Source organism: Rutidosis leptorrhynchoides, chromosome 11 (assembly GCF_046630445.1).
Source record: "Rutidosis leptorrhynchoides isolate AG116_Rl617_1_P2 chromosome 11, CSIRO_AGI_Rlap_v1, whole genome shotgun sequence".
Lineage (NCBI taxonomy): Eukaryota > Viridiplantae > Streptophyta > Magnoliopsida > Asterales > Asteraceae > Rutidosis > Rutidosis leptorrhynchoides.
Window position 1 is genome coordinate 227,851,842 of NC_092343.1, and position 14,108 is coordinate 227,865,949.

The 14,108-nt window shown below is 32.7% G+C and overlaps 1 protein-coding gene across 2 annotated transcripts in view; it reads right to left on the reverse strand.

The window, feature by feature from the left end:
• Window positions 1–7,685: 7,685 nt before the first annotated feature.
• LOC139877097 (nucleotide pyrophosphatase/phosphodiesterase-like) overlaps window positions 7,686–14,108 on the reverse strand; it is a 32,247-nt gene continuing 25,824 nt past the window's right edge. Inside the window, exons 3-12 of one of the 2 annotated variants that reach the window (XM_071864510.1) lie at window positions 10,429–10,698; window positions 10,184–10,289; window positions 9,852–9,966; window positions 9,568–9,700; window positions 9,278–9,465; window positions 8,942–9,128; window positions 8,793–8,860; window positions 8,216–8,297; window positions 7,910–8,098; window positions 7,686–7,841 (exon numbers count right to left, since the gene is read on the reverse strand). In XM_071864510.1, the coding sequence (XP_071720611.1) occupies window positions 7,737–7,841; window positions 7,910–8,098; window positions 8,216–8,297; window positions 8,793–8,860; window positions 8,942–9,128; window positions 9,278–9,465; window positions 9,568–9,700; window positions 9,852–9,966; window positions 10,184–10,289; window positions 10,429–10,698 (1,443 nt within the window). In that variant the 3' untranslated portion in view covers window positions 7,686–7,736. The remainder of the gene's footprint in view (window positions 7,842–7,909; window positions 8,099–8,215; window positions 8,298–8,792; window positions 8,861–8,941; window positions 9,129–9,277; window positions 9,466–9,567; window positions 9,701–9,851; window positions 9,967–10,183; window positions 10,290–10,428; window positions 10,699–14,108) is intronic. The other variant, XM_071864511.1, reaches the window with a different exon arrangement.

A 14,108-nucleotide genomic window follows, 5' to 3' on the forward strand; every position in this document is an offset into this window, starting at 1 on the left:
TTGATCTCAACCAAAAACATTCTCGAGTAGCTTCATGTAATGCAATCACTTCGGCATGATTTGATGATGTAGCAACAAGTGTTTGTTTTTGAGAATGCCATGATATTGCAGTACCTCCATTTAGGAATACATATCCAGTTTGAGATTTAGCTTTATGTGAATCAGATAAATAACCTGCATCTGCATAACCAACTAAATCTTGTTTTGATTCGTTAGAATAAAATAATCATAAATCAGTGGTTCCTCGAAGGTATCAAAATATGTGTTTGATCCCATTCCAGTGTCTTTTGGTAGGAGCTGAGCTTAACCTTGCTAACAAATTAACTACAAAAGAAATGTCAGGTCTTGTACAATTTGTAAGATACATAAGAGCTCCAATTGCACTAAGATATGGTAATTATGGTCCCAAAATATCTTCATGATCTTCACATTGATGAAATGGATCAGTGTCAACATTAAGTGATCTAACAACCATAGGAGTACTTAATGGTTTTGCCTTTTCCATATTGAAATGTTTTATAATCTTTTCAATATATGTTGTTTGATGCACAAGTAAACCATTAGGCATATACTCAATTTGTAAACCAAGGCAATACTTGGTTTTTCCGAGATCTTTCATTTCATTATTTTTTTTTTTTTTAGAAGTTGAATGGCTTCATGGATCTCTTTATTTGTACCTATGATGTTAAGATCATCAACATAAACAGTTATGATCACATATCCGGATGCTGTTTTCTTAATGAAAACACAAGGGCAAGTAAGGTTATTTGTATACCCTTTGCTTATGAAGTAATCATTTAATCGATTATACCACATACGACCCGATTGTTTCAACCCATATAAAGACCTTTGTAATTTGATTGAGTATATGTCTTTAGGTTTTGCTTTGGATGCTTCTGATACCTTAAATCTTTCAGGTATCTTCATATATATATATATATATATATATATATATATATATATATATATATATATATATATATATATATATATATATATATATATATATATATATATATATATATATATCACTATCAAGTGATCCATATAGATAAGCAGTCACAACATCCATGAGATGCATTTCTAAATTTTTAGAAATTGACAGGCTGATTAAGTATCTAAAAGTAATTGCATCCATAACAGGGGAATAAGTTTCATCATAATCAATTCCCGGTCTATGAGAAAAACCTTGAGCTACAAGCCTAGCTTTATACCTTGTAAATTCATTGTTCTCATTTCTTTTTCACACAAAAATCCATCTATATCCCACAGGTTTCACATCTTTAGGTGTGAGAACGATAGATCCGAAAACTTTTCTTTTATTAAGCGATTCAAATTCAGCTCGTATTGCTCTTTTCCAATGATCCCAATCATGTCTATTTTGACATTCAACCATAGATGTTGGTTCTGGATCATCATCATTATTCATGATGTCATATGCAACATTAAATGAAAATTTCTCATCAAGATTTTTCATTTTATTTCGGTTCCATAATATTTTTGAATGTGCATAATTGATGGCAATTTCTGTATTAACATCATCAATCTCCTCTGCAGAAGGAGTATTGATTTGTGGTTCTTCTTGAACACTTTCTTTTACCTCATTATCAGCTGATTTTATTTTCGAGGATTTTTATCTTTGGAACCAATTGGTCTTCCACGTTTCTGGCATGGCAAAGACTCATGAGTGACATTATTGCCAGCTTTTAGAATTTCAATTCTAGCTGAAGCATTTACTGCTAGTATATATGAAATAGTCACTCCTTTTTGTATCTGTAAATACATCAGGTAATTTATTTGCAAGTTCTTGCATATGTATTATTTTTGAACTTTCTTTTCGCATTCTTTTGTGCGATGATCAAGATACATTAATTTATGTTCACATCATGAAACATCTTTTTTCTTTATTTTTCATTTCTCTCCCTAATATAGGAAATAATTTTTCATTATAATGACAATCAGCAAAATGTGCTGTAAAAACATCACCTGTCATGAATTCAATATATCTTATGATTGAAGATGTTTCATATCCAACATATATTTCCATCCTTCTTTGAGGAATCATTTGTTGTGGTGGTGCAATTAAAAATACACTGCACAACCAAATGTTCTAAGATGGAAAATATTTGGCTCTCGATCAAAATTAAGTTGGTAATGGAGAATATTTATGACTTGCACTTGGTTTAATGCGAATTAATATCACATCATGTAAATTTACATGTCCCCATATAAATATTGAGAGTTTTATACTCATTGCCAATTGTCTAGTTATTAGCTGAAAGCAATTAAGTTGGTAATGGAGAATATTTATGACTTGCACTTGGTTTAATGCGAATTAATGTCACATCATGTAAATTTACATGTCCCCATATAAATATTGAGAGTTTTATACTCATTTCCAATTGTCTAGTTATTAGCTGAAAGCGTTTATCTATTGATTCAGCTAAACCAATTTTTTGAATGCACATAAGCAATAGGGTGTTCAATAACAATCCCTATAGAAATATAATAATCATTAAATGCTTGAGATGTTAACTTATCAGCATTATCAATTTGCATTCTTGTAATGGTGTAATCAGAAAAATGTGCTCTTAATAATTTGTGCAAGAAACTATGCAAATGCCATTTTACGGCTTAATAATAGACAAATATGAGACCATTTATCAAATGCGTCTATCAGAACATGAAATGTCTAAATGGTCCACATGGTGGATGAATTTATTCACAAATCTCATCTTGAATTCTTTGAAGAAACATTTGTGATTCCTTTCCACAATATACTTTTTATTAATCACCATATGTGCTTTTCATTAATCACCATATGTACTTTTTCATTAATCACCATATGCGCTTTTCATCATATATCCTTTTCACCATATGCTCTTTTAATCATATGCGCTGCGCTTTTCACCATATGTGCTTTTCATCATATTCGCTTTTCATCATATGCGCCGCGCTTTTTATCATATGCGCTTTTAATCATATGCACTGCGCTTTTCATCATATGCGCTTTTAATCATATGCGCTTTTCATCATATGCGCTTTTAATCATATGCGCTTTTAATCATATACGCTGCGCTTTTCATCATATGCGCTTTTCATCATATGTGCTTTTCATTAGTCACCATATGTGCTTCTGGTACATTTATATATGTATAATGTAAACCAGGACTAAGCCTTGGTAGTTTTTTCAACCACATGATTCTTGTCGGTGATGCATAGATATTTCTCTTTTTCTATTATCATTACTGATAATCATATCCATTATGATATATATCAGAGAAACTTAACAAATTTCTCTTTGATTTGGGAGAAAAACAAGGCATTGTTTATCAGAAAATTCGTACCATTTGGTAATATGAATTTTTGCCTTTTCCGTTCCTTATATCAAGTTTGCAAGACCCGATATAGTATTTATAATTCCTTTATTTGATTTAAATCAATGAAATATTTCTTAGATTTGATCATAGTGTGTATGTTACCACTATCTGCAATATATAGGTCTTTACCACTTAATTGATGTTGTATTTCAGCAGAATTCATACTAAAACTTCAAATAAGATAAGCAAATAATGAGTTATATTTCAACAAGATAATCAAATTATATTACCTGCAAACAAGTTACAATCTGAAGTACATAAAAGATAACACTTAATAAACATATGCGTTATGGTCTAAAACCATTTATTTATGAGTGATACATAACAAGCTAGGCATCTTAGAAAATTCAAACTATTCAAGTCTCAAGGTAGATCAGGGTTTATTTAATCAAGATTTTTCAACAGATTCACTCTCGTTTTCTTTTATTTTGGGACTTATTTGTAGAGATAAACAAGATGTTCATGTATTTAAGAAATACTAGACTGATGATCCACGTTACCAGATCATTAATAAGAATCTCCGGGATTCTTATAAGAGCGTCTACTAACATCTTCAATTTTATTCTTTCATGGATCACCGTTATTTCTTGATAATTAATATCGTATCTATATTTGAGTATTTTCCATAATACATTTGGATCTTCGATCATATAATATGTAGATTCTAAGGACTCGTCAATATGTTTGCTAAGAAAATACTTGTTATTGCTTTCTCTTGTTCGGAACAATTGTTATTTTCATTCAGGGTTTCTAAAATACTGATTGATTCGAGATGTTTTTCTACATTCATAACCCAAGTTAAGTAGTTGTTCTCACTTGATTCTAAAGGAGCAAATTTAAGTCTTTTTCAAATTCGACAATTTCTATTATCAAAAAGATGAACAACATAAATCATAATCATAATCAACTTCTATTCATAGACAAATAATAAAATGAAATTAGAATCATTTTAAATTCATAAGTAGCAAACAACAGAATAATGGCATGATTACAAATGATAAAACCACAAGAGCAGGATAGAATATAGGTTCACCCGGTGGTATATTAGCAACAATGATGATAGTTAGTATGACCAATACAATAGGAAAAATCATCCTTGTGTGAATCATCTTTACAAAATAACTTTTTGAGAGTGGTAATCTGAGAAAATGAAGATTGATTTGTGAAAATGTGAAAACGAAGATGTTTATTTTATATTTGAAAAATATAGTCGTTGTAACGTCGTCAGTCGACGTTAACAACCGTTATGTATATATGACCGTTGTAACGTCGTTAGTTGACGTTAACGACAGTTATGTACTCGTTGTATTAATAATAATTTTAATAAAAGAATTTTATTAGTACAAATACGATTACTATAAATACATTTAGTATAAATACGTTTAGTATAAATACGAAGATTAAGAGAATAAACATATTATGCATAAATAATAAATTTTAAGAATAAACATTAGTATGCATGAAATAAATAATGATTAATTGCATAAGTAATCATAAATGTTAGATAACATAAATATAAATGTTAGTGAAGTTAATAAGAGTTAGATTACAGAAATATAATTCATGCGGTATAACTGACCATATATAACTTAAATAACATAAATATAAATGTTAGTGAAGTTAATAAAAGTTAGATTACATAAATATAATTCAGGCGGTATAACCGACCATATATAACTTAAATAACATAAATATAAATGTTAGTGAAGTTAATAAAAGTTAGATTACAGAAATATAATTCAGGCGGTATAACTGACTATATATAACTTAAATAACATAAATATAAATGTTAGTGAAGTTAATAAAAGTTAAATTACAGAAATATAATTCAGGCGGTATAACCGACCATATATAACTTAAATAACATAAATATAAATGTTAGTGAAATTAATAAAAGTTAGATTACATAAATATAATGTTAGTAAACATAAATGATAGTTAGGCGACAGTGTCGACCATATATAATTTAGGTGGCAGAGCCAACCATATAATAAGAACAATTCAAATGCACTAAGAACTTAATAAAAATTAGTAGTTCAAAATGTTAGTAGTCCAAAATTTGATATGTTCGAGTCTGAAAATTATTAATAATTTCATACATTGATTAGTGACTCGTGATCGTTTGAGATATCCTTTGATTACACTAAGCTCTTCGTGCTGACAACGTGTTATAAATTAGTTGTTTATAACAACATTGAGTATTCTAATTTAACTACAACTTTCTTGATTATTGGGTGTATAGATTAAAAGGATAGAAAGAATATAAACACTTCATATAAGTATATAGAAAAATGGTGCATTTTACAATGCTAATACATGAGTTATTTATACTACAAAATTGGCATCCATTTTATGACTTCTTGTACATGTATATATTATTATAATGTCATTCATTTATGACTTCTTGTACATGTATATATTATTATAATGTCATCCATTTATGACTTTTTGTACATATACATATATATATATACATATATGTATATATTATTATAACAATTAAAAAGTTGTAAAAAACAAGAATGATCCAACTATAGCCATTTATTGCGAACACTAAGGGAGGACGATCCGCCCACGAAAAACCGACCCTAAAATCCCGCCACCAAATTCCGGTGACGAATTCCGACCACTAATTTCGGCAGCCATAAAAATAGACAAGAAGATAGGGAAAAAACAAGAAGAAAATAAAGACATCGTCCTACCATCACCAAGGAGGTGGTTGACAACAGACTAAAGAAGTAAACATGTAAAATCCGGAGGTAAAAATCTAGATCCGACTAGTAAAGAGAATAGGAAAAACCACAGGGAAACTTAACTAAATGGGCCACCGACCCATCCACTCTACAACCACCACAGAAACGGTGAGGAACGACCACCACTGACACATCTAACCAAAGCCTAAGAGCCATAATTTTTAATACATAACTTATACTACATCAAGCTTGTAGATGAGTTGATCATTAAAAATCAAGGAGTAGTTATTATAAAGTACAAGAAACCAATGGATGTCCTAATGTTTTTAAAATAAAGATTGAAAAATCCTAAAAAAAACAAGATAATGTAAATGAGGTTAATGCAGAATTTAATGGTTGTTTGTGTTATTATACAAATTTTCTGATAACTTTGACGAAGTTGGTATACCGTATACGCTGAAAAAACGAATTTTAGTTGCCTACAAAATCATTTTCATATTCATTTTAATATTTCGCCTAAGATCTCTCTTCTTCAAATATTTCATGTGTATCTATTTATAGAATATAAAGATATTAACTTTTGACCAAGATTTCGAAGAACAGTTACTATTGGCTCTAAGACCCAACATTATAAGAGTAACCTACCCTCACTCGCTCACTTTCATCAGTAAGAAGCACTCGAAAGGAACAAGTCTCCATTTTTTTAGGGAGCAGATCAGAATGAACGAATCATATAAAAAATCTGTTACTTTGAGTTGCAAAGTTAGTAAATTAATTTAAGCTCTTGGTTAGTGCCCTACAAATCTGTTAGTAAATAAAAAATTTGTTACTTTTTCACTATTAGTGTTTCCGTCTAATGATCAGCTTTCTTTGCTATTTCCATTCATTTCCTATGCCTTTCCAAACTATATGTCTATTCATTTTGTTAACGTTGAGAAAATACATTCCGTTTCAAGTCAACATGTTCATGTAACTTGTTTTAAGGCCAACCCTTACCTCATTTCTCCTCTTTGGGTGTTGTGAGGCTAGCTAGACTATGTGAAGGTCAACTGATGTATAGTCCCTTTTAACTTTTTAAAGAGAGCAATTGCCTTTCAGCTTAGGCCCCAAGTCACCCTCCATAGAGGAACCTTGCGGAGGAATTCCTAGGTTTTCAGGCAACACTCACAAAAACATTTAGTAACGTGAGAGAAATGAAATCATTATATCTTTCAACATGAAGTCAATTAATTCGAACAAAAAAATATAGTTCATGTTACATGATACATAATTATTTTCGATGAATTCTTCACATCAAATCTCCCTTTCTTCTTTGCCTTCTACGGTAAGATACACACAATTAAGAGCATTGTGTTCACGGAATTCAACTTTTGATTATTCGAAACGCGTCTTCGATCTTCTTTGTATTTGCATTTACAAACTGCATACAACGAATCATTAAAGAAACTTATCAAAGTAAACCAATACATATACAAACAAAGTGACATAAGATCCGAAAACGGTTCGAAGTCGGGAAACAAAGATCATATTGCACAGTCAGTCCTCTGTAGCGTTCAATTTTGTTAAACTAAAGGTAACCAATTTGATATACTGAAAACTGCAAGTACTATTTGAAGTTTCTTTTAGATCTCATATATCATTTTTACGACATTTCCCCTGTTTTCTACTTAAAGTTTGGGCTACATACCTCAAAATTTAATTGTGTCTTTGTTGTATGGACTCTCGCGTATCCAAACTTACTTATTCTTGATGTACTCCAACTACCAGCCTGAAAGAAATCGATACAAATAAGTATAGTGATTTTCTTTGAACATATATAGCTCAATCTGTAATCACCTGAGGAGGAAAAGTGTCGAGTCTAAATCCAGCCATCCCAATAATTGCATGAACTGGTGCTGTATAATTGTTGTTGTCATATGTGTCCACTCCGTTTCCACGTTTTTTAGGCATTGCTTTACATTCGTTTCCATATACTGCACACGTTCTTTCATAGTTGTGGACATGTCCAAACAAAACCAAATCCACCTGATTTATTCACCAAACAAGAAATGAATTTTGGGAGTTGGCATTTAATATTTCTTCTAGTAAGGGACAACTAACTATTATCGTCTTATGGAAGAAGACAATTTAAAGCAGTGATACCTTGTTCTTAATTAGCAAGGGTTCAACTGTTAGCACAAATGTTGGGTCGACACCTCCACAACTAGTATACATTGGCCTGTGCCTATAATAAATAAAGACCATAACAAATTTAAGTATTTAGTTGAACTATTAGTCAATGAACAAGACATCTTAGTGATCCTTGCAAGAGGTCTCATGTTTGAATCTTGTGTTGGTAAGGGATGGGTTGGAAACATCCATGGACGGAGTAAGAAACCTGGGCCGGGTACATTAGAGTATGATGTCGAAACACTCACCCAGGTAAAAACCTTGTAACAATTTATACTTTGATTCCAAATTCTCTATGTTTAATTATACATATAGAATAATGGAGAACTATAAACATATAAAGTTGGCCCTATTATCTATGTTCAATTATAGATATATGTAATTAAACGAGTTATACAATGACCGTTTCAAACCCTTTTCCATGGTCATCTCAAGATATGCAGATATTGAAGTTTCAATATGAGACATCTTATAAGGAGATATTATGACTCCGACCACTAACCTATACATGGATGGTTTGTTTAATTATACATAATGTAATTGTATTTACCCTGTAAATATTAACCATGGCGTTCTTGATCGGTCCACTGAAGCCATGTCCTTGCTCATCCATTTGTACTATCACACGCAAGATATATACGTATACATCAATATGCATCAAATTTATATATTTCTACTGATAAGGAGAATGTGGTAAACCTGTTCTGAATTTTTAGACCAATCATGCTCAGTTGACATAACTACGAAATGCACACTTCCTTGTTCAATGGAGTACCATGGCTTATCCTTTGCAGATGTTGGCATTTGGAAATAACTTTCATAAGGCACACCGCATTCTCCTCCTGAATCTGGTGTGAAGTATACTGATCCCGAATTCACATAATCCCTATGAGTCTTTGCACATTTGTTAAGTTTACCATGATAATTGTATGTACCATAATTAAGCCTCATTATACTCTACGTATGTCTAGTTAAGATCAAATTATCAAAGTTGAAGGATTTTTATTTAAAACTTATTTGTTCTATGAAGTGTACCTTTCATGATTTCCGATTGCTGTCATGTAAGAAACTTTTGAAGCCAAGGGACTAATTAGGTGAAGGAAGAAATCCCACTCAACGAGGAAACCCGTAGCGTAACTTATATCACCAATGTGGAATATAGAATCTGCATTTCCCGATGAGATTTCATCAGCCATGGCTTGAGTGACCACTACTGATCCAGGCTACATTTCACATGAGTTAAAAGGAAACATTTATAACTTGAAGGACTAATAGAAAATTTTAACAAAAACAAGTTATTATAGTCCAAGTTTAAGGTATATTACCTGAATGTAGTGTTCAACGGAAGCATCACGAGGGGCCTTGCCCATATCACCAAATGCTAGAAATTTGAGTTCATTTGATCCTTCTCTTGGCGGAGTTTTGAATTTAGTCCTAGCACTCCAACCGACCATTTTGCTACAAAATTAAAACACTATAAATGCAAAACGATTGTGTTCTTTACCTTGGTATACTGTTTCGCATCGTCAGTTATTATTTCTTATTTATGTGTTACAGATTATTAAATTTATTAATTAAATAATATTACTATACCATACTATTGGTTTACCTTCCATATATATATGAGAAATGTTTAGAAGGCTTGAGTCCTGTCATCACTGCAGAATGAATGTATCCTGGATCATGCCACCCAAAATCCTTTGCAGGGCTTGGTAGTACAGAATCTTGAGTTTTCAAAACAAGTAAACATTTTCACATTAATTTTTTTTATTATAAGTTAAAATGATAACATATATGGATTAGTTCGAAAAGTAGTTAACATGATGTTATGGCTATACTGTGATTAGTCTGTTATTTGATAACAGTATAACAAATAGAATATGTTGTATGATGATTGACATACAGAGAAAACTTGATATAGGTTAACATAAGAAAACTCACTACACATGTCTTTTTGGGAAAATGTAGTAACATTGGAAGAACGTGATTTCCCGTTCCATTGAACTTTTTGAGGCTTTTTGTCGCCGCTAACCCAAGTTAATCTCATCTGTACATGAAGCCACGAGTTTAGTCGATCAGTCCCAAAAAAAAAAAAAAAAAAAAAGAATTTATGTAATGAAATTCGCATATGGCTTCTTAAATATAATATTATGTTACATGAAATAAATTTATCAAGAGGCGCTTACTGATGTTCCTGTTGAATCAACACTTGAGAGATGCCCATACAATGGACTTTTTGGATTTGCAAATTTGTGCAATTCAGATTTTGCTAAAACACAAGGGGTCTGAAATCCGCCACGAAAGAAAACAAACTGGATATCAGTTCGAATGTTGATCATATGAAACATGATTGATGCACTGCATGTTTTCACTTGACACTTGCCCTTCTGATCACGTATTTTACATTCTGTTTTATTGCAACCGAGGTAGCCTGCATCATTGCTTACGTATTGTCCCTGCATTGCATCACCAATTTGATAACCTCACGTAGTCACGTTCATAATTACTAAAAATTTCTATATTTCAAAGTTACAAAAAGTGTTGAAGTGTGAAGTAAATTTAAACAAGACAAAAAGAGGCTGTCAACATAAAGGTCACATATGGTGACATATTATCACCGAAAGTGAGGTTGGTTCAAACGTGAGGTGATGAGTCAAGATGTGATAATGTTGATCGAAGCTTGGAGTCTGATTGGAAATAGATGCCACGTTTGGTGACTTGGGCCTCACCAAATGTGAGGTTCAACTTCTCCAGCAAGTCAAGAAATACCTATTGTCTAATTTATTTTGCACTATAAATATAATTCCTATGTAACCACGTTAGATCTCGTGTCGTTTACATTTATCGTTATGCTTTATTTTATCGTTTATCGTTCGTGGGTTTGGTGATTGGTTTAAATCACCGATCTTGTTTGGGTCCATAATTCCTAACAAGTGGTATCAAGAGCTCATGGTTTCGAGTGGAAGCGATGGCGATTTGAAAGCATGGTGAACGAACGACGGGTTTTGTACAACATGTATCGAGATCAAAGGGCTTAGTTGAAGAAATCGCGAAGAACTCACGGGTATGTCTATGTACTCATGAGATAATCTATTAAAATTGGTCTATGATTATAATAGATTATTGTGGTGATTCGCGGTGATAATGGAGTCGGTGGTCGGATCGATAGCTTTTTGTTGTGAAAGAGTTTTTTCAAAAATTCGGAATTCTGGCGCAGCCGTGGTAGAAAATTCGTAGCGGTTACGTTAAGCGTTGGATCTCCATGATATTTTAACCGTAGCTTGAAGACTCGTAGATGTAGTGGTGTACCAAATTTGAAAGTGATCAGACGGTTGGATTGGGAGATAAAATTTTCCGAAGTTGTCGTAACTCGGTTTAGGGTTTAATTGCAGAGCCGTGGTCGAAAATTCATAGAGGGTTCGTTAACTGTCGAATCATCTTGAAATTTTTTCTGTAGGTGGTAGATATGAAGGTATAAAACATATCCAAAATTCGTAGTGATCGGACCATTCAATTTGGAGTTATATTTTTTCGAATTTTGCAGCCGCCAGGAAAAACCCTTTTGGGGTTTGTTTGCGCAGCTGTGCGAGAAAATTAATTGTGGGTGCGTCTACAGTTGGATCGACTTGATTTTTGGGCTGGTGATTCTACACGCATAGATATAGTTGTGGTAAAAGTTCGAATTGGATCGAAGTGTTGGATTTTCAGATATGATTTTCCGAATTTGGGCAGTTCAGGGTTGAACTTTTTCGGGTTTGATGACGCGAGTGCGAGACGGTTTTTTTGTCTCGTGAAACTTCGAGCGATACGACCTGTATTTTTTGGGGATGTAGGTTTGTTATGGGAGCTCAGGAGGTTGTTTTTATCTCGAGTTAGAGCAGTTGGATAACGAACAAGATGCATCTAATCGAAGTTGACAGTGAGAGTTTTCGAAGGAAGTTTGTGCTTGCGTGTTATGAAACTGGGTGACCAAGCGTATGGTCGGATATTCCAAGATGATTGAGATATTATGGAACTTGAGCTTTCCAGGATCGTTGAGGACTTGAGGGTGTCGGGAACTCGGTTGAGTTTAGTAATCGAAGGAAGTTATCGAGCTAGTGGGAATTGGTCAACTAGTAGAGTGGTGGAGATAATTATGCGACGTTGTTCTCCAAAGTTCTCAAGATTAGTGTGATGATTCCGGGTAACACTAGGGCTTCGAGTACTTGTTTTACTCTCCGATGGCAAAGAAATTTGAGACTGACTGGTGGTACGAACCAAGTTTCTTCTCGAGTAGCCGCAGTTTTATTTCTTACTCGTACAGTGGGAGCGTGCTTGGGATGAGAAGATGGGTTTGTGAAATTCATAGCTATGAGGAAGTCAGTGTACCAGCAAGAAAGCGGAAAGTTGAAAAGTTAGTAGATTTCGAGGTGGTGACTGTGTTCTCACTAGAGCCTTGATGAAGAGTCTACGAGGGCGTCTGTTGGATTTTATGATTGCTGGAAAGGAAAATTATAGATATACGGTGAAATCCTGTACGAGGGTGATCATTGACATGTGGGTTCGGGATTGGACATGTCTAGAGTGATCGGTGAGGCGGTGTAGTCTCATGAAGAATCCCATAATTGAAGTGTCGCATACTTCAATTGGTTTGCTAGTGTAAGAAGATGATCTTCGTGTTAGAAGGTGGTGGCATAGAAACCGAGATGGCCCAAGCTAGTAACTAAGAGATTGAATTATCACTCAGCGGTATTTTTGGTGCCGAAAGACTTCATATGTGAAATGTCCCGTTCATATTGATTATAAACGTTCCATATTAATTGATTTCGTTGCGAGGTTTTGACCTCTATATGAGACGTTTTTCAAAGACTGCATTCATTTTTAAAACAACCATAACCTTTATTTTATCAATAAAGGTTTCAAAAGCATTACGTAGATTATCAAATAATGATAATCTAAAATATACTGTTTACACACGACCATTACATAATGGTTTACAATAGAAATATATTACATCGACATATGTTTCTTGAATGCAGTTTTTACACAATATCATACAAACATGGACTCCAAATCTAGTCCTTATTTTAGTATGCAACGGCGGAAGCTCTTAGTATTCACCTGAGAATAAACATGCTTTAAACGTCAACAAAAATGTTGGTGAGTTATAGGTTTAACCTATATATATATATATATATATATATATATATATATATATATATATATATATATATATATATATATATATATATATATATATATATATATATATATATATATATCAAATCGTAACAATAGACCACAAGATTTCATATTTCAATACGCATCCCATACATAGAGATAAAAATCATTCATATGGTGAACACCTGGTAACTGACATTAACAAGATGCATATATAAGAATATCCCCATCATTCCGGGACACCCTTCGGATATGATATAAATTTCGAAGTACTAAAGCATCCGGTACTTTGGATGGGGTTTGTTAGGCCCAATAGATCTATCTTTAGGATTCGCGTCAATTAGGGTGTATGTTCCCTAATTCTTAGATTACCAGACTTAATAAAAAGGGGCATATTCGATTTCGATAATTCAACCATAGAATGTAGTTTCACGTACTTGTGTCTATTTTGTAAATCATTTATAAAACCTGCATGTATTCTCATCCCAAAAATATTAGATTTTAAAAGTGGGACTATAACTCACTTTCACAGATTTTTACTTCGTCAGGAAGTAAGACTTGGCCACTGGTCGATTCACGAACCTATAACAAATATGTACATATATATCAAAGTATATTCAAAATATATTACAACACTTTTAATACATTTTGATGTTTTAAGTTTATTAAGTCAGCTGTCCTCGTTAGTAACCTACAACTAGTTGTC